This window comes from Haemaphysalis longicornis, unplaced genomic scaffold (assembly GCF_048455015.1).
Source record: "Haemaphysalis longicornis isolate Haplotype H1 unplaced genomic scaffold, Haemaphysalis longicornis Haplotype H1 scaffold_1, whole genome shotgun sequence".
Lineage (NCBI taxonomy): Eukaryota > Metazoa > Arthropoda > Arachnida > Ixodida > Ixodidae > Haemaphysalis > Haemaphysalis longicornis.
In genome coordinates, this window is record NW_027526203.1 from 392,612,006 (window position 1) to 392,630,694 (window position 18,689).

The 18,689-nt window shown below is 45.7% G+C and overlaps 1 protein-coding gene across 2 annotated transcripts in view; it reads right to left on the reverse strand.

Annotated features, from left to right (window-relative positions):
- Nucleotides 1-8,438: 8,438 nt before the first annotated feature.
- Nucleotides 8,439-18,689, reverse strand: part of LOC144155301 (uncharacterized) — a 43,242-nt gene continuing 32,991 nt past the window's right edge. For both annotated transcript variants that reach the window (XM_077686646.1, XM_077686645.1), the window contains exon 7: nt 8,439-18,033. In XM_077686646.1, coding sequence (XP_077542772.1) covers nt 17,195-18,033 — 839 coding nt within the window. In that variant the 3' untranslated portion in view covers nt 8,439-17,194. The remainder of the gene's footprint in view (nt 18,034-18,689) is intronic.

The following is an 18,689-nucleotide window of genomic DNA, read 5'->3' on the forward strand; positions in this document are numbered from 1 at the left end:
CGAGATGTCATCGATGTCATCCCGGATCCCGAGAATTCCTTGGCAGCGGTTCGGGCAGTTCGGGTGGCCATCGTCCCACGGCAAACCGTTCCGGCGGCCTTTTCGCATCCTGCCTGCACCGAGGAACGATGCACTCTCCCGCTCCGTCGGCTTCCTCCGCGCCATGGGGAGCGACGTGGCGCGGGGCGGCCCGCGGCGGAACGGCAGGAGGCGACCGGCGGCCGCGACGCCATGACGAGCCCGACACGCGTCGAGGGCCCAGCATGGCGGCCTGCCGGCGGCGGAGACACAGCCGCCGAAGCAGCCACGTACCATGGCGACCTGGGCCTCCCAGGAGGGGAATGAGCCGCTGCGCGGCTACTTCTCCGCGTCGGCGTGGAACGGCCAGCTGAAAATCGGGGTGGACCTACCTCTGGAGCGGGTGCCACACCTGTTCCGGGGCCGGACGCTTTCGGAACGCGGCGCCGCGTACCCGGGCGGCGTAGCGGCACCGGACCCTGGTGCTCGCTACTGCGAGGTCTGCGGCCTCCTGGTGGTCGCTTCAAAATACTACGAGGCATATAGGCGCGGCACAAGGCCGCTGGGGAGGCCGCTAAGGCGGCCGCTAAGGCGGCCAGGGCGGCGGCGGCTGGGACCCGGGGAGCTCCGGCTACAGCTGCGGTGGACAAGACCCTGGACGGCATGTTTGTGCCCCTCGCCAGCGGGACTGGAACAGAACCTCGTTGCCCAGGAGCAGTCGGCTTTCCTCAAGCTCCTGGACGACTTTTCGAGGCGCTAGACGGTAAGACCACCGCCGGCCGGAGCCCTCGAGTTTGAGGGACTTAGGCCTAAGGGGGGTAGGGATGCGGGAAGCCCGGAGCCCCGGCACCTTCCCCATTCCTCGCAGCACGCGCGCCTCTCTCCGCGGCGCAGTTGTGTCGCCTCGGTGACGCGGCGAACCCCCCTCACGTGACCGGTTTGCCGGGGCCCTGGGAAGCCGGTCCGGGTGCACGGGACAAGGAAAGGGGCTTTTGGGTTCAAGCGGTCGGATACCACAGACGTGAGTACCGGAGCTCCGGCTTTGCCTTCCTTTGTCTGTGCCCATCGCGCTTCTCTCTTGATCTTCGCCAGTCGGCTGGATTAAGACGAGTGAAGAGCCCAATTATTGGAGGACCCAATAAACGTGGGTTTGGCCATTCCGTTGAGTCTTTGTGTGTTCCTTGCTGTTCGCTGCCACTACGCCAGTCGGCTGTCCGTGGTGGAGTTCAGTGGAGCTAGCTTTGCGGCCGTCTCGAGTGCGAGCTAGGTCGCCGTAAGAACCCTGGTCCCCACAACCTATACCAGGCTCCATGAAAACGTAACCGGTGCCCAAGGCAACGCTCTGGATATGCTGGCCGTCGGTGTGCGCACACGCAGAGGGTGTGGAGAGCTGCGTGGAAATCGTAAGAATGGGGCCTCACCTGAGCAAGTTTGCTCAAAGGGTTTGTCACCGCCCACTCAACCAGGAAACGCTATAAGGGCGATCGATTTCCCGTCCTGCCAAAGGAGGCGCCAGCCTGTGGTAGAAAGGCTACCCTGGTCCAACGATGATGATACCTTGGGCTGCTGTCTGTCTGCCCACGTGGCAACCATGGCCACCTCACCTTCCTGACAAAAGCTGCGTGTTCGGTCGGCTGGTTGCTGCTGCCTGCAGTTGCGGAACTTGAGGATGTAAAGATTGCACATGGCAAGGCACTGGAATTCAGGGGCATGCTGTGTTCATACGTATAGCCTAGCGACTCTGCTCTATAGGGCCGCGAACATGCACTCCTGCCCCGTCATTTCTGCCAGATGCAGGTCCCACAAACGGGTTTGTCACCTTGACTTCACCCAGCTGCAGGCGAACGGTTCCGCAGGCCTCATCGAATGGTTCCTGGTAGCACTCGACGTTAGCCCTCCTCCCATTGTCGATCACTTCGAGTTGTTCATTGGCAGCGAGTTGCCAGGTTGCGTAGGCCTGAAGAAATGTGTCGAACGTTTTCGTGTTCTATACAGAATTGTTTGGAGTGTCCCACAAGATTCCCAGGTTCGTGGCAAAATGTTGCTTCTAGTTCTTTGATCAAAGTGCTGCGAATGATAGTTTCATTTTCCCAGCTCTGCTCGATAGTTTGGGCACATTTGTAGGCCATGGGGGCGTCCTTGACGTAGTATTCAGTCGCCTGGGTGCGTGCGGTGGGAACGGAAGAGTTTCTTGATTTCTGCATTCCACCAACTTTCTTGGCCTTTTCTTTCCCCTTCATCGATTTTCCCTTTCTGCCTTCACTATTTTTTCCTGCATATTTTTGATGAGCCTGCCATACCAGCATTCTTCCCCAGGATTTCCTTCTATGTTGACCTCAATGCGTGTGTACTGCTTAACTTTAGGTACTTTCCCAATTGCTCTGGTTTTGCGATCTTCAGTTGCCCAAAATTCAGGCGTATACGTTTGTGATCACTGCCGAGACTGACTCTTTGCCGGATCTATGCTCATTTCATCCAACCATTCATAAACTCCTTCCGAGAGGAGGTTTTCACACCGCACTATCGCCACCTGCGGTCAAACTCTCATAGGACATCGGACGACAATGGGGCAGGACTTCGGTAACGCGTCGCCGCACGTGAACGTTTACCGCAAGTTGCGCACTTGACCTAACTTATGGCAGAGTGGTCTGGAGCACTAGGCATATTCTTTTGCAAGTCGCAAAGTCGAATCCCCGACAGTGCATGTATTTTTTTTTGTTTTTGAAGTTGATTTATTTGTTTTGGGGCAATGTTTCTATACTGAATTCACCATTTTTGCGTTGCAACGTTTATTGCTCCAACACCGAGTCTGCAGAATGCCTGCAGGCTGACACTGACGAGCTGGTGACTTCTCGTTGGCGTGGTGTTGCCATAAGCACCAACTGCTTGCGGGCACAGCCCTGAATCAGCCGACCCTTGCCCTGGTGTGAACACACCTCTTACGATACAGGCACGATCCAGGCAAGCTCCAAAGATGGGGGAAAAGCGCATCGCATTTGAGCATCTGCGGTGACGCTGAGAGCCTTCATCCACTGCGTACGCCTCGGCTAGCGATTGTTACGATTCCAAGCCGGGCTGGTAGGCTTATGTGACGTATTTTACAGCCGACAACATGGAAGAAGCGTGGTATGTCGATTACTGAGGTATCAAGAATGCCCATCCAACGATAATGCCGCACGCCAAGCTTGCTGTTTCACAGAACTGAAAAAAATTTGAATTCTTACCTTGGGCATCATTCAGTCATGTAGCACTTTGTATTGACGTCACTGCTGTTAGTTGGTGCGGCCACCGCAAACAGCGCATGGTAGTTTTTCTTCTTTCAGGCTTTGTAAAACAAATACCGCCTTATCGCCCGGCTAAATGATGAAGAGTTTATTTGAGCCAGTCTACGCAGTGCAAGCAAAAACAGTAGCTTGACAAATTCACTTTAGTGTCTCTTCAAGTCAAAACTTATACGAAACAAAAATTGCAATTTTGATGCTTTTAGTGCACAAATATGGCAAGAATTTTAGGTACCTAGGAAATTAATGATTTTTCTTTTCTGGCTGAGAAATCACATTTTCAAACAACCTGCAGCATGACCACATTTAAAAAGCCAGACCATGAAGGACTGAACCTAGAGAATGCAGGTTGTATATGTGCTAATAAGACTGCCATTTAGGCTTTTTGTATTGCACGATACACAAGGGCAAATATGGCAGCCTTAGACATTAAGATCTCCACAACAGTAAACTTGCATCAAAATAGCTTGTTTCTCTTTTTTCATTTTAACACTGCAAAGATGCTCGTTATAAGAGACACGGATGTAAGAGACAAATGGGTATAAGAGACACTATTCACGCACATGGTTGGATGCCCTATCTTTCCCATTAAATTGACCTCTTTTATAACGGACATCGGAAGACAGTTGGTTATAAGGGACAAGTCATCCTTGAACTTTAATCAATAATCTCGCTTGTAACAGACATTTTAACTTCAGATGCAGTGCCACCAGTCACTAATTACAGTTGCTTCCATTGTGGAAACACAGGTGGACGACAGATGCCTGCAGTCGCTATTTATTATAACTTATGTTTATATTTATTATATATTTATTATATTTATATATAACTTATATATTGATTATAACTTATTAAATGATTATGAGAAGCCCTACCAATGGAAATGCAACTTACAGAAGTGGTTGAAGCTTACTGCCATCCATTAGAGCGCGACCGCACATGCCGGCTCTACCACTCGCGTAGCTCCCAATCAAGAAGCATCGCAGATGTTGGAGTCCTGCAAGCGTAATGAATAGCCTGAGCACAAAGCGGAAGAAGCTCTGCACTCTGGCGATTCATAAGGCTTGTGAACTCAACATCTACGATCCATCTTCCACAAACAGTGAAAGGAAAGAAAGCTTGTAGAATCGGTTGTAAAAAACAGTGTAAATACAGTCATGGAGCAAAGATTCAGAACTGTTTCATAAATTCTGGGGGCCAAACATAAATTAGAATGACATCTTTTGCAACATGCTGTAGCGTTCTTTTGAGCTTATTCTAGTCATATGGTGCCCACACTGAACTCTGGTCTGATTAGTAAGTGAAAACATAGTTCCCTGCTTATAGGAGGCATCTCGTACAAGAGACAAAAACTGCTCCCCGGTACGTGTCTCTTATAAAGGGGTTCAACTGTATTGTAATTTGTAAATATATATTTCTTCAACACATTCCTATGTGTGAGGATACTTGGTAACTGTTATTTTTTTTTTTACCATTAGTGAGGGAAAATAAATGTAAGGAGAGGCTTTTTCTTTTTCCCTTTCCCGGAATCTACTGTGGCCTATTTGGCCCCCATAGGCATACAAAACAAGGTACTTTCTGCTGAAGGAGCCTTAAACTGGATCTATATTGGGACATTTGCCTTCGTGCTTTCGACACTGCATGTGCCGACAGCCCCAAAGGTTCTTTTCACTTTGGTGCGGTGTTAAAAAAGATGGTGGTTATATAACCACAGCTTTGGCGCTCTTTGCCCCAGTTGGCCTTGTGCCATTAACATCCAACCATCAACATTAAAAAAGATGGTATTTGAGATTGAAGTTTACAATTCTGCTAGCTACCCACTGAACAAGTGGATATGCGACAAGGAAAAAAGCAATCGGCATGGATGGCAGAGCAATTAGTCTAACTTGAGTATACCGAATCCGAGGGGATCGCGAAACAGTTCAATACCTCTAATTTGATATACCAAATAATGCCCATACAAGCTCCTAATGAAATTTTCGCACATCTCTGGTAATTTGCCAAAATTGTAGCAAACGGACCTTTTCAATTGGCACATCCCTAGACTGCAATGTCAATAAGCACACCACAGTGATAAGAACAAAGAACTGCGTAATTTAGGAGCCAATAAAAAAAAAGAAAAAGAAAAACCTCCATGCAAAATCCACAAATGCCACGCGATAGAAGTCTAGAGCACTTTGAAAAAAAATAGGCAAGATTGGTTTGCTCCCAGCTTCCAGCAACACACTTTTCTCCATCTTGTCAAGGCTATCCACGAGCAAAGTCAAGTGCCCTTCAACTGTGGAACAAGAGCGACAAATGAACAGCCAAGGCCCTCGGCATGCGCTCGCCCTGCCCTCCCTACAGGCACGAACACCCTTCCCTTTGCTCCTGCCATAATTTTTGTAACGGTTGCCCTTGTCTCTCTTTTGCTGCTATTTTGCTCTTTCACCAGGTGGACCCAAATGTGCATACTGGATTGGCAGCCTGCCACCAACGCAACTATCCGCTCACTGCCTGTGCAATCAGATTGATTGTAAGCAAAGTAATGGGGAAACCAGTTGTTCGCTATTTAGTGTGTCTGCGTCGTACACTATTCGCCCCGAGATCGAACACAGTTGGCCCCTGGCGGCGGCGGGACGAACCGCTCCTAGTGTGGATGCCGATTTTGCGTCGTCTGCTCTTTCACGTTGCACGCGGCACAAGATGCGTGCTGCACACGATAAATAACGAATATGTGCACTTGTTTGGTACTAAGCAGTGGAATAGCTAACTCTGCTTGCGGATTTTATCTAGAAACGCAATAATCAGCTGCCAATGCGGGATAATGCGCTAGTTTAGTTCCACGAAACATTGTTGCCGTCGTCACCGCTTGAGCTTGAAACGTGTTATAAACATTGTTTGACACACTGCACTTTTCTTATTGATGAGTGCAGTCGTCTGCCATTTCGGGAACGTCAAAGGGTGCTTTTTGAAGGTGGCGTCGTGGTTATTTAAAGGATAAAAGTTTACTACACGAAAAGGGTAAGAAGTGACAAGCCCCGTGCATACCCGTACATTTGCGCTGTGTCTTTTTAGAAAGAAGAAACAAACACAATTACACTGCACACGAACCGTACTCTATCGCCCATACATTACCGGGGACGTATTTTACACACGCAAGCGCCTGTGTGATCAAATTCTTCCTGTACCTTTTCAAAAATAAGCACCATTATAAGGACAGTCGTTGCTCATACTGTGCTGATAATTTTATGTATTATTTAAAATATGTTTCTGTGGATGCGCAAGAGTATTTCAGGAGGATTTCTCGGTAAAATTAAGCAGTTGTGAGTTTGCATCTGCCCTGCGGCATTTCATGTGTCATTTTCGTATATCCCATTTTCAAATCACAAAAATGTGTTTCACTCAGCATAACCAAATGCCTAATGTGGACAGGTCTTAACCCCTTAAGGTGGAGCTAAGTTTAAAGGAAAAATCACATAATATAATGCACGTTGTTGCCTACATGTGTGGAGGGTGTGTGCCACAACTCGCTGGATTTTTAAAAATTTCTTCCAGAATGCTCGCTTTAAATACCATTTTGAAAAAGGCGAGCCACAATTCTTGGACAATCTCGGGCCAAAAGGGGAGTTAAGCAGTTTTCAAAATACTGGCATTTACTTGTTGAAGTACTGCTTTGTCACAGCTAGAGTCACTACAGCTATAACACGACGCCTAGCGTACTTCCAATTGCAAGTAATACTGATCACCAACTTTTGGTTTTTCCGGTTACATGGTCTCTCTTCTCGCTCCGTTTGGAACGTTGGTAGACACCCCCCCCCCAAAAAAAGAAAAGCACACAAAACTTTTATCTGTGCCTTTCTTAACCAATCCTCAAGAATTAAATGCTAAGACAAAAGCAAGGTTCAGTTTACAACACAAAGCAGTTACAAGGAACTCGCTGCGCTATTTCGTAACTAGAAATAAAGAGGAACGTTTTACTACATCTGCAAAGGGCAACTTCATTTGCAGTCTTTATGGTTCGTAAGCGATATTATGCAAGAATGCAAACGCATCTTGCTGTTCTAGGCACCTATTAGTTCTTAAAAGGAACGCAAATGGGCAACAGTGCAACCGTAACAGAAAATCTGTTCTCACTGTTTAGTCCCAGAAGCTTGGTTTACACACTGTAAACCTAAACGTGAGATGCTGATTGTACTGCACACGTTAGCCATTTAATTCGCAAGTTAAATCGCGATTAAAGCCTTAAATGAGTGACCCAACACAGTTATTCACCAAACCTGTCTTCAGAGTTGCTAAAAATTCATTGAACTAAAGCTGCGGGCAAAAGACCCATTAGAACGGTTGCTTTTATATCTCTGCACTGGTTGAAATTCAGTAATTTTATTTTGCAAATATCGCAAGCTCTAAGAAAAAATGTTGGGGCAGTTCGGTGGTGTTACCATTTCAGGGCATCTCACAAATGCAAGAATGCATCATGCTGCCAATGAAAACAATTGAAACTGCTGTTGTAAACTGAATTCCAGAGATTGAGGCTTCCTGATTTCTTTCTATTTATGCTTTTGTTGGAGGCTCAAAGCCATCGTCAGGAAAGATCGAGCTTGCTAAGAGCCACGGTGTACAAGTTCATTGTCATTATTTCGGCCGTTCTGAGATTCCCGATGGGTCGCCGCTTTTTCGGCGTAGTAATAAAAACTTACTGCCGCTTCCATGCAAGACACTGAACGTTGAGGAACCCAACTACAGCATGCCACTCTTGTCTACGCCTTTCATGCTCACATACGGCGTGAAAAAGGCACAAAGCGCGCCCACAGTGTGCATTCTCCCGGGCCGCTCAGCGGAGCATCCACACTAGCAGCGCGACGCTGTCACCACCTATATGTTGATCTCGCGGCGAATATAGCTAGATAAAAAAAAATTATAATAAAAAAACACACCCCTGCCATTCCACAAGATTTTCTTGGCGATTCTTGGTCTGTTCCGTGTAAACAATAGCACAAAATATCAGAGTGCGATATTTTGCACTATTGTGGACCCAATAGTATTTAAATGCACACACGTTTAGGCTACCCTGCTTTTCTGAACAGTGGCAGATGCTGCAGTGCATCGCTTCATGCCCAGGGATGTACCCAAACGTTGTTTTCAAGGCAGCAGCATTCATATAAAACAAAACCAAACATCCTTTTATTTAACTTCATCTCCGAAACAAAGATTTGGAGGAGGGAAATCCAATTCCAATATTATGGCTACATGGTCACTACACAATCACAAATCCAATGCGAAACAAAATCACGATAGCACGCTGACATGAAAAACCCTTAGGGCTGACAATATGGAGAAACTTTACAGATCTTGCAGCCGCCAAAGTACACACATGTATTGATGCTCATGAGAACTAAACAACAAATGATACTGCAAGAAGAAATGAGTCTATATGCTATGGACGCTATTCGAATTTTCGATATACAAGTATGATTGTTGCATGCACGTTGTGGAAGCTGTCATCAAAACACCACGAAAGTAGTTACAGCAGCTCGCTTTCTAGGAGAGGAAGCTGTCGAGAGGTTCTGCAGAAAAGGTATCCAGGTGTCACACAGCAATTCGTCAAATGTATAAATTTATGTACAACACTTGAGCAAAGGCTGCAAACCAGGGTGCCACAAATTGAGGAGCAGCTTTTAATGCAGGTATGCACATCGTGTGCGCAGAAAAACAGCACCACCGAATGAGAGAGCACTATGTGATGAGTATCCAAATCCTGAAATTGAAGGGTCACTGCATTACTCAACCTATCAACAACAAGCTGGTGGCAGCAGCGCACACCAGCCATTGCGCACTTTCATACAAACATGAATGACCACAGTGAAAGTACAATCGCACCCCAGAAACAAGCTTATATTTAGGTGTGTCAAAGGAATGCCTGGGCCTAAAAATGCGATGCAAAAGCGACGCTCATATGTAATTTTGACTGCCACCAGAAGCGAAAATTAGTGCAAAATACATTCACATCCTGTCCAATGTCAGCAATGTTGCTCCAAAAAGTAGAAGTTTACTAATATTTGAAATCAGCAGCAACACACTATCACAAACATGTGCTCATATAAGGATAAATTTTTGTTGTCCCCGTCATGAGTAGCTTGCAGGACCATGTGGATGGACAAGCTCACTCTCCATGTTGCAAACCATTGTCTCTTAGTTCAGTGCAAAACATAAGCTGATCTAAGCCCACAGCTAGTCTAACCCTGTCTCTTAAAAATCCAAACAAACTAAATTTTGCGCCAAAAAAGACACATGACGTGAGTGTGTCCCAAACAAAGCAAGGTGCAAGTAACAAAAAGAATCACAAGTACCTTCTGTCATATAGTCGCACTTTATGTAGCACAGCTAGCCCTGGGCTATGAGCCATGCCATAGTGGAAGGCTACAGATTAATTTAGACGGCCTAGGGACCTTTAATGTCGTCACAATCCTGCAAACGTGAGCGTTTTTACTTCGTTTCCATTAAAAAGAACAGCCTTCTCAGGTGCACGGAGCAAGAATATATAGGAGGTGAAACAGCCCATTACGGCAAGTGCGGGGGAGTGACCAGGTAATGTCACAATGAAAACCAAAACAGAATGCAAAGCTTCGTAGCTGCGATGGCGAAGGAGAGGGTAGCGGCACCTGATGGACGAAATTACAGCGGCTGCAATTCATTCCGTGGCTGCAAAGTGCAATGCCGATCACGGTGGCCACACAATTTCTTCACCCGCGGCAGATGCCACTAGCTTAACCTATGACGAGCGCTTGTGACATTACCTGGCTGCGCTAGGAAGCCTTGCTTCTCCTCCTGTCTTGTTCTTGCTCCGTGCTCAGGTGATGTCATATGAAGTGACTGCTCTGTACTGCCAATACAAGCTCCTAATGAAACCTTTGCACATCTCTGGTAATTTACATTACATTACATTACATTACAGCTGCATGAGCCTTATTGATGCAGTGACTAAAGAAGCTTAAAATTCGAAGTTTAGCCAAGCTTGAGCACCTTCAGCCCCTCAGAAAATTTTATCCTGCCGCTATAGTTTAAAAATTTTTCGTCACGGGCTTAGAAGCTTACACAGGAGGCATGATCTCTTATATTTAAATGACAGCTGATAGTGCGCTGAAGTTTAAGTGACTTTTCTCTGGACATATCGCTCCCCTTCTAGGATGCCATTCAGCTTACCCATGAAAAAAATTTCACATGGTGTCACTGGTTGACATAAATTTGCTTTTAAGCTTGAAGTAAAAATACAAGGAGTAAAATTTACTTTTTGAAAAAATTCAGTTCGGAATTGTGCAATATTTTTTTGAAGCAACACTTGAATTCGAAAAAAAAAAAAAAAAAAAAAAAAAAAAAAAAAAAAAAAAACAGTTGGATAGGGTAAGCTTTTTGCACAGTTGAAGTTGCCTATTCTTATTTGTTGGGAGCTGGTAAAGTGTGTGGCAGATGGTCCTAAGCGAAGAGATTAACTAGTGAAAACTGAAAAATTACTTATCTCCTGTTATTACCTTTTATTTAATTAAAGCAATGTGTGCAGTTATATGCTTTGGCAAGTGAAACTATTGGTTTCTGATTTGTGTGCAAGGGCACACAGCAGGCCAGCAATGAGATTGCAAAGAAACCCTTGAGAGAAATATACGTTAACAACATGTTTCATTTATGGTACATGCACTTCAAGAAAAGCTCTCTGGCAATAAACCGAATCGTAAACAGGAAGTCAGCAGACATTTTCCAATTCTACAGCCTCTTAAAAGCTGTCGAACAAAGCTGTCAAATTACTGAAGAGAACCCACCGCAAAATCGTTAAGCAAAAAATACCTTCACTGCCTTTTTAAATGGTTGCAACAATGCATGAATCCACACACACAAAAGCCACTCAAGTCTACAATGTCCCTTTTCCTGGCTACAATGATTTACTTCACACTTCACACATTCGCAATTCAGATTAAGGGTAAGAGTCTTCTCAACAACAATGATGACCACTCGCACTTCAGCAACTATGATGACACACCAAGTACGATCTTGAATTTTTGCCGTTTCCCACCCCCCTCCCACATTCAGCACCTTCGCTGCCATGTGGATATACAACACTTGAGATTTGATCAAAAGCAGAGCAAAATGCAGCTAGCAGTTCACACCTCTCACCAATGAATGTTTTCAATATCACAATGGCACGCTCAACAACACCTGTTTTTAAGCAACTGCACTGTAAGTCACAGCTCCTCCCCAATTAGCTGGTTTGCGTTTCCTTTGAAAATGAGCGGTCAGTGCTTCTGCCCAAACTATTAGGCAACATGTACTGGTGCCAATCCTCGCATTTTTTAGTACAAAAAAGTCAATCCTTCACATGTTTAACTGGTTTTACTACACGTTCGGTGATGTAATAATGTAGTCGGAATTCCTTTACTGATGAAATGCTGCTGAGGACTCCTTTGTGCATGAATCATGCCAATGCCATGCACTAAATGCCTGCAGTATAAAACTAATTTCCTTCTTACACCAACGCTTTCGTGCAACAAAAAAGAAGCAGAGATTTAAAAAAGAATTACAGTTTCAACGCAAAGACACACAGCTGTCACAATGCGTTTTTTTTTTTTAAGAGAATCAGTAAGCCAGCTCCCGGGGCTTGCAAAATTTGAAAAAGAACTACCGTAAAGTTCCTAAAGAACACCCACCTAAAGTACAGAGATATAAAGTGAAAAATACGAGATGGGTGATCTTTCGGGTCACGTGCAAAAAACTAGAAAAAAGTGGACGCACCGCCAACCAAAACTGCGGAGATGTCAAGAAAAAATACCAGATGGGTGAACTTTAGGCTCAAGTGCAGAAAGGACAAATAAGTGACTGCATCAACACATGAATAGATGATTTGCCTTTATTTTATTCACTCAGCAGTGCTAAAGCCATAGATTTTAGGGGGTGGGTGATGTCTGGGGTCTTTTCGTAAATTGAATATTTCACCCCTAATGGGGGGTGGGCCATGTTTCGGGGGTGGGTGTTAGATTGGAACTTTGCGGTAATTATACAAAAGGTGTGTGATGGCTTGAAAAACATTTGAGCTGCACTGAAGACTGGCAGTTTGAATTTGGAGGTCATTGGAACAGCACAGCAGCCGAAGGCTAAACAAAGTACCTGATACCCCTTGTCAAATGGGCACTTCCAAACTGGAGTGAAACCGATCACCAGACTTTTTTAGTGCGCTTGACACACTGACACTTTTACACGGCCAGTTTCAATTCTGGTTGGAAAACGGCATTCTTCAGCACGCAAGATGGCGGAAAAAAAAAAAAAAAAAAACAGCATTTAGCGGCCAGCGTCATGCAACACTGTATAGGCAAAGCCGTTACAAGCCATTTACCAGCTGAATCCACAGCCATACAAAGGCTGTGCATTGTAGCAACTAGTGTGACGCATGGCTTATGTGGTTTCTGGTCTCTCCTGGGCAAGTGTTTTTGCACAAAAACTAAAGATTTCTTTGATGCCGGTGGTGGACTACAGCCTTGAAGCTGGATAAAGACGGGGGGGGGGGGGGGGAGGGAGTGCGAGAAGAGGCACCGACAATGAGACCATTTTTGTTTACACGGGTGGCTGACTGTGGTGCGTTGAGAGCGTAAAAATACAATTTTGTAAATCCACGCCCCCACGTGCGAGTTGTAGCCAAATTGATCGAAAGAACTTGCGCATGTTAGACTTTCTAAGAACGTGTTTAGTGAAGATGAGATTATCAACAACCCTTTCCAATTGCACCTGAGGGACCAGGACTGAGTGACCATGACTGAAACAGGCCGTGCACCAGCCCCCATCTGTATCGAATTCGATCAGGGCTGAGTGAAAGACAACTGAAAGTGCCCACACGACAGGGGTATTACAGAACATGCAGCAGGAAAATGAGACCTTGTGAGAGAGAGACACACACACACACGCGCACGCACACGCACACAAACATTCGCACAAAAAGAAAGAATGGTCATGTGGGGAGGTGCCATCATCTGGTGCTACCGCAATTAAAACCTCAAAGTGTGCAACTCTGACTTATGATTATGGCTTGAAGTCTTCCTTCCACTGCCCATTCAATAACTAAACGTGTTCCACACTCCATCAAGCAGAAAATTTACTTTCTCAAGAAAGAAGAAAAACACGGTTAAATAACGCAATAAAAGCTCAATAAAACTGCAACATAAAGCACCACGTGTAGGCACACACAAAAGCACACAGGGCACGGCAGCGGCCACCAAAGTTAATTTCTCCATAGCACAGTGGGCTGGCAGCGCCCATGTGTGGATGTTTGGGGTGCTTCCCTTGCCACTGGGGTGAGTGGGCTGGCTATTCTTTACTTCTTTAAGACCCCCCCCCCACACAAACAAGAATGCTGTAGGGCTGTTAGGTAGCACGAAGAGTTCACCCCTGCTGCCATTCCCATGCTCTGCACACTTGCAACCACACCAACTGCACTCAAGTAGTGCAGGGTGTTCGTGCGACTTGAATCAGTGCTTTAATTAAAAACGACATCTGCATAAAAGCAAACTGCGCTGTCCGTAGTCTCGGTGCAAGTAGAGAATGCTTGTGCAGCACCAAATTAGATTAACAAGCTTTTCATATACAAATGTATATGCATTATATGAACTAAAAAGTTATGCCGAATGTGGCATGCAGGCTTTTAACACAGCGATCACTCCCTGTGGGTTCGACTTAAACTGACAACGACAAGTCAACTTGTGTCCCAAAAGCATTCACATTCCTTTACAATAATAGGTAACCCAATAGTTACAAACTTAAATTGAAAACAGGCACTTCATAAGGTTTGTGCCATGGCCCCTTTAAGAAGATATTTTGATGAAATAGCTTATAAATCACTAAACACTACTAGCACAACGGGACCACAGACAACGCACAGTTGGTTTGTTCTATGCAGTGTGCGTACACAGATACTTCTAGAAAGCCTATCGATACATGGGAAACCAGTAGAGAGGGAAATCTCATCACCAATTCAACCACACTCCAAGTCAAATGTAAGAAGTACTGATACCTCATGCATTTTAAATACTACAGCTTTATTAGTAACACCGTTCAAGTAAAGAAGTGTCAGGCCTTAAAATTCGAAGTTTTCCATATCCTGGCAAATATTTTAGTAGCTTAATTAAGAAACATAGAAACACATTCTTTCCAATCATGCAACTTTGCAATACTGATATTACATTTAAGGCAAAGTTAAAATTACTCCCTTGATTTGCCAGCGCCTGTTGTGAATGGATTCTTTGAGGCCTTGCTATGTTTTTTTTTTTCAAAGGAACTGTGCAAGCTTTAAAAAATACACACCCTTAACTCTGCTGGTGGCTTGAAAAAGTGCCCAAAATTAGTCTGTCCCCCCATTGCCCACAAAATTCAACCAAGTAGACAAATTTGAGCAAGCATAGAAGAAAAAAAATTACTGCAATATTGGGTGAGAAGCAGATTCTGAAGTTCTCAATGTACTATCTAGTAAATGCTTTTAAGCGTAATCCACGACAAGTTCCACGTTTCTATCAAAAATCTGAAAACTAAAATCTACCTATCATGTCCCAATGTAAGCTGAACTTGTGATGCTTTTCTGTAATGCTGACAGTCCTGAGCACCACAATTTTGGACCCCTAAAACCAGTTTTCAACTCAAGGTAGAAAATAAACATGTTTGCTAGAAAAACTTAAATACGCAGTTGTGCTCCTCCAGTTGGTAATGGAAACAGATATATCTATATCATCAGTAAACATTAAGCAACAATTGAGTTACCATATCACAATTGTGAGGTAGGGTGCCCAGCACAGTATATCTGATAAAGATGAATTCTTTGTTTTCCTTGCTATACCACTAAAAATCACAGAAAGGTACAATGTCACTCTGGCATGAAACTGGCAATACCTAGCTCTCTGATGCACCACTGGCCTTGCACGCAAAGCAAACAAATGCGCGTACACTGCAAGGCAAAGTGGTATCTGTTGGCAGAACTGATAATCTCTTTTCTGAATGTTCCCAGCATAAATGCCTACATTGAAGACTACAAAGTGGAGAAAATTTTGTCACCAATTGAGCACATACCGAGGAATAATGTTCATCTGAATTACGTGGCAATAAAATGGAATGTCACCGAATGGGCTATTCTAGCAAATGTCTGAAAGATGTTCAATGCCAAAAATGGCAGTATGCTATTACAAATAGCCTTAAATATCGGTTAGAAATGTCGCCATGTACATATCTGTGAATATATACACATAAGCCTGTCTGTATACATATATAGCAAGAATAAATTGCACTCTCACCCACCTCTTTTTCCAGCTCAGTTTGTACATTAATGTGGTACATATTCTAAAGATGCTTATAATGCATGGACATTCCTCGCTATCTAAGCTGGTATGATGGCAGTCTGTGTATGGCTCCCCGAAGAACATATACAGCATATAACCCCTTCGGTATGTATAAATCTATGAAAAAGAGCCACACCTGGCGATAACAACCAAATACTTCCTCTGCTGCAGCATTTTCCTAGTAGCAAAATAAATTGCACACAACCTTAGGCAAAATTGCCCACAAACGGGCTAAGAAACAAAAATTATGTCACATGACAGGTAAATAACGAGAGTAAATGCTACAACTCTGCAACTATAATTGTCTGAAAAAATATCTGCTGACAAAGCTCATTGAGGCATTGTGCCTTTCGCACCAAGTTAGAGAGACACTGAAGTGAGTTTGCTGAAGTCTTATTTGTGGCTGCATTGTGGTTTAACATAGAAAATTCATTAATCAACTACTTTGCGGAAGTCTAGAGCCTTAGTTTGTCTGTAATGGCTGGAAGAGAGCAAAAACCTTGCGCCACTGGCCAACTACCCTAATGACGATGTCACAGTGGTTTGCCATGTGGTTTCATGCTACCCAAGCTCCAAAATTTTGATTTTCACTGATTTCATAGTTAACAGAGACCTGTTGTTTGTTTAGGCACAGATTGTGTTGGTTAAACACACACACACAATCCACTAAATTTGGCCCTGCAGACTGGTTGGTGTGCCGCTATAGCCGACGTCAGCAAATCGGCGGGGAGGATGGTACAAGAGAAATGCCACTTGCAAATGCACTCTTATAGCTACAAATGCTTGCAAGTCAGCTGGGAAAACTCTGAGATGGTCTAGGTCTACCCATTCCAGACTAATTTGGTTCTGTAATAACTCACTTCAGTGTCTCTTCAAGCACTGCAATTGATGCAAGCTATACCTATCTCGTCACTGTAAGGTGGTATATGGAGGATTTCGAAGAAATGATTCTAGAAACAGTGTGTATGCATGTTGGCTGACACATACAGCAGAACCTCGTCAATTCAACGTTTCCTTAGTCAAAAGCAATGCCTGAGTTCAACAGACTCCTTCATTATGTGGAAATGAGAATGGGCATTGCAAAATACAGGACTGAGGAAATACGACAAATTATCTGCAAGTTCAAATTAATGAGATGCTGCAGTATTCAGTGTGTATCAGCTCTGCAAACGAGGACACGTTCACTCCATTGTCCTTATTTTGGAACAGCCCAATGCACACAGCCTGAAAAACCGTCTCATAAGTGGGCCTGTCACCTCTGAGAAGTGACTACCACCATGGTTACGTGCTGTTTCATTAGGTACGGGCAGTGTAGCCTCAACCTGAAAGGGCGCACAGTTTTGCTGTGCCTTGCCTTTTTCAGCATGCTTTCTTCATGATAAGACCTCGGGTGTAAGTCAAGTGTGACAATCTGACTGGGTGCTATGCACAGGTACCTAGGCTCAGGATGTAATATTTATAACGGCAGCTCTTGTCACCAGGGTGAAAAAACAACAACAATAGCAACAACAACAACAACAACAACAACAGAAAAAGATGCATGAAAGAAGGCCTTGGCTAGCTGTGCTGCTTTTTAGAGTGGAGATAGCTCTGATAGCCGTGCCTAAATCCTAAACCGCACCGGGAGCATCGATGGCGTTTCCGCGAATGGCACCAGTACATGTGGACCAAGTAGCTACTGTGACACCTGAATGCCTTCTTGCGCCGCAGGCCGCCTTCCAACTTACAGTGGCGGCACGACAGACTCAGTGCACGAGGCCTCCCTAAAGGCGCTCGCGTTGGTGCGCAACGCTTCCGGCGGTGGTGCGTGGCCGTCGGGCCCAGCTGAGACTTGCCGCAGCGATCGGAGCAGCACACGACCACTTTGCGCGGCTGGGGCTGCTTGCGGGACTGCTTCAGCCGCTGCACCTGCAGAACGGGCGGGGACGCCGCGGCCGGGGGCTCCGCCTCGGCCACCAGTCCAAAATGGCGCAGCAGCGTCACTGCGCAGTCGGCGCAGCGGCCGCGCAGCGCTGCACCGTGGTGGCTCTCGGCCGCGTGGCGCGCCAGCCCCTTGGCACTGCTGCACGGCAGCCCACAGTGGGGGCACCGGGCCACGGCAGAGTCATCGGCGTGTTCGGTGGCGACGTGCTTGCGCAGCACGTCTTCGAAGGGCGTGCTGTACCGGCAGCATGTGTCCGTGGCCCGGCACCGCAGCGCCTGGCCCGAGTGCAGCCGCATGTGCGCGATCATCGTGTCCTGAGTGAAGGAGCAGAAGCCGCACACGACACAGCGGTACGGGAACACGGTGGCTGGGCCGCTGGTGGGAGCAGCCCCGCAACCGTCCTCCTGGCCGTCGCCCGCACGGGAGGAGGCCGGGGGGGACACGCAGTCTGCTAGCCCTCGCTGCTCAGTTGCTGCACTCCATGTAAAGAGAGACGGGTTGAGCGGGTCACGCTTAAAAGGGGCCCACCCATGGACACTACTGCACAGAGCACTGCACTCGCCACCAAGCATCACCACTCATTCCCCACTACAGGGGAGACTGAACTAGCCGATACAATCCACAATCCACACGGACCAGTGCACTTTGGGAATGGAGCCAAAGCACACAGCCTCTTGTCATTTGCTTGCTCCGTGCGTCAGGGCTGAAAGCACAGGCTTACACACACCAGCCCGCTCATAATGACCCATTGGCTGCCACAAATCTGTGTGCTATGTCACTATATATGAACTTTCAAGTTGGGAACAATTTCAACAACAATTTTTATTCAAAAAGTACGTTTCCAGATTGCTGTCCTTTTGGCCCTAGAAACTGATTAGAGAAAACCTTTCCTGAGTTTTATCCAATTCTGTATTGGGGTAGTTGTTAAGAACGCCATGGCCAGTCATAGTATGGAAGTCTGTAACATTACCTGTCAAGATGGCTTTTCTCATGATTTTTAATCCAAAGTAAGTTCCATTTTCCTTAACTGTAGCAAATTTTTTTCCCGAGTATTCCCCCTCCCTTTCTTCCTCCCATTCTAACCTTCTTTTATCACCTCTGCAGATCCACAGTTGAGTTCTCTCTTGT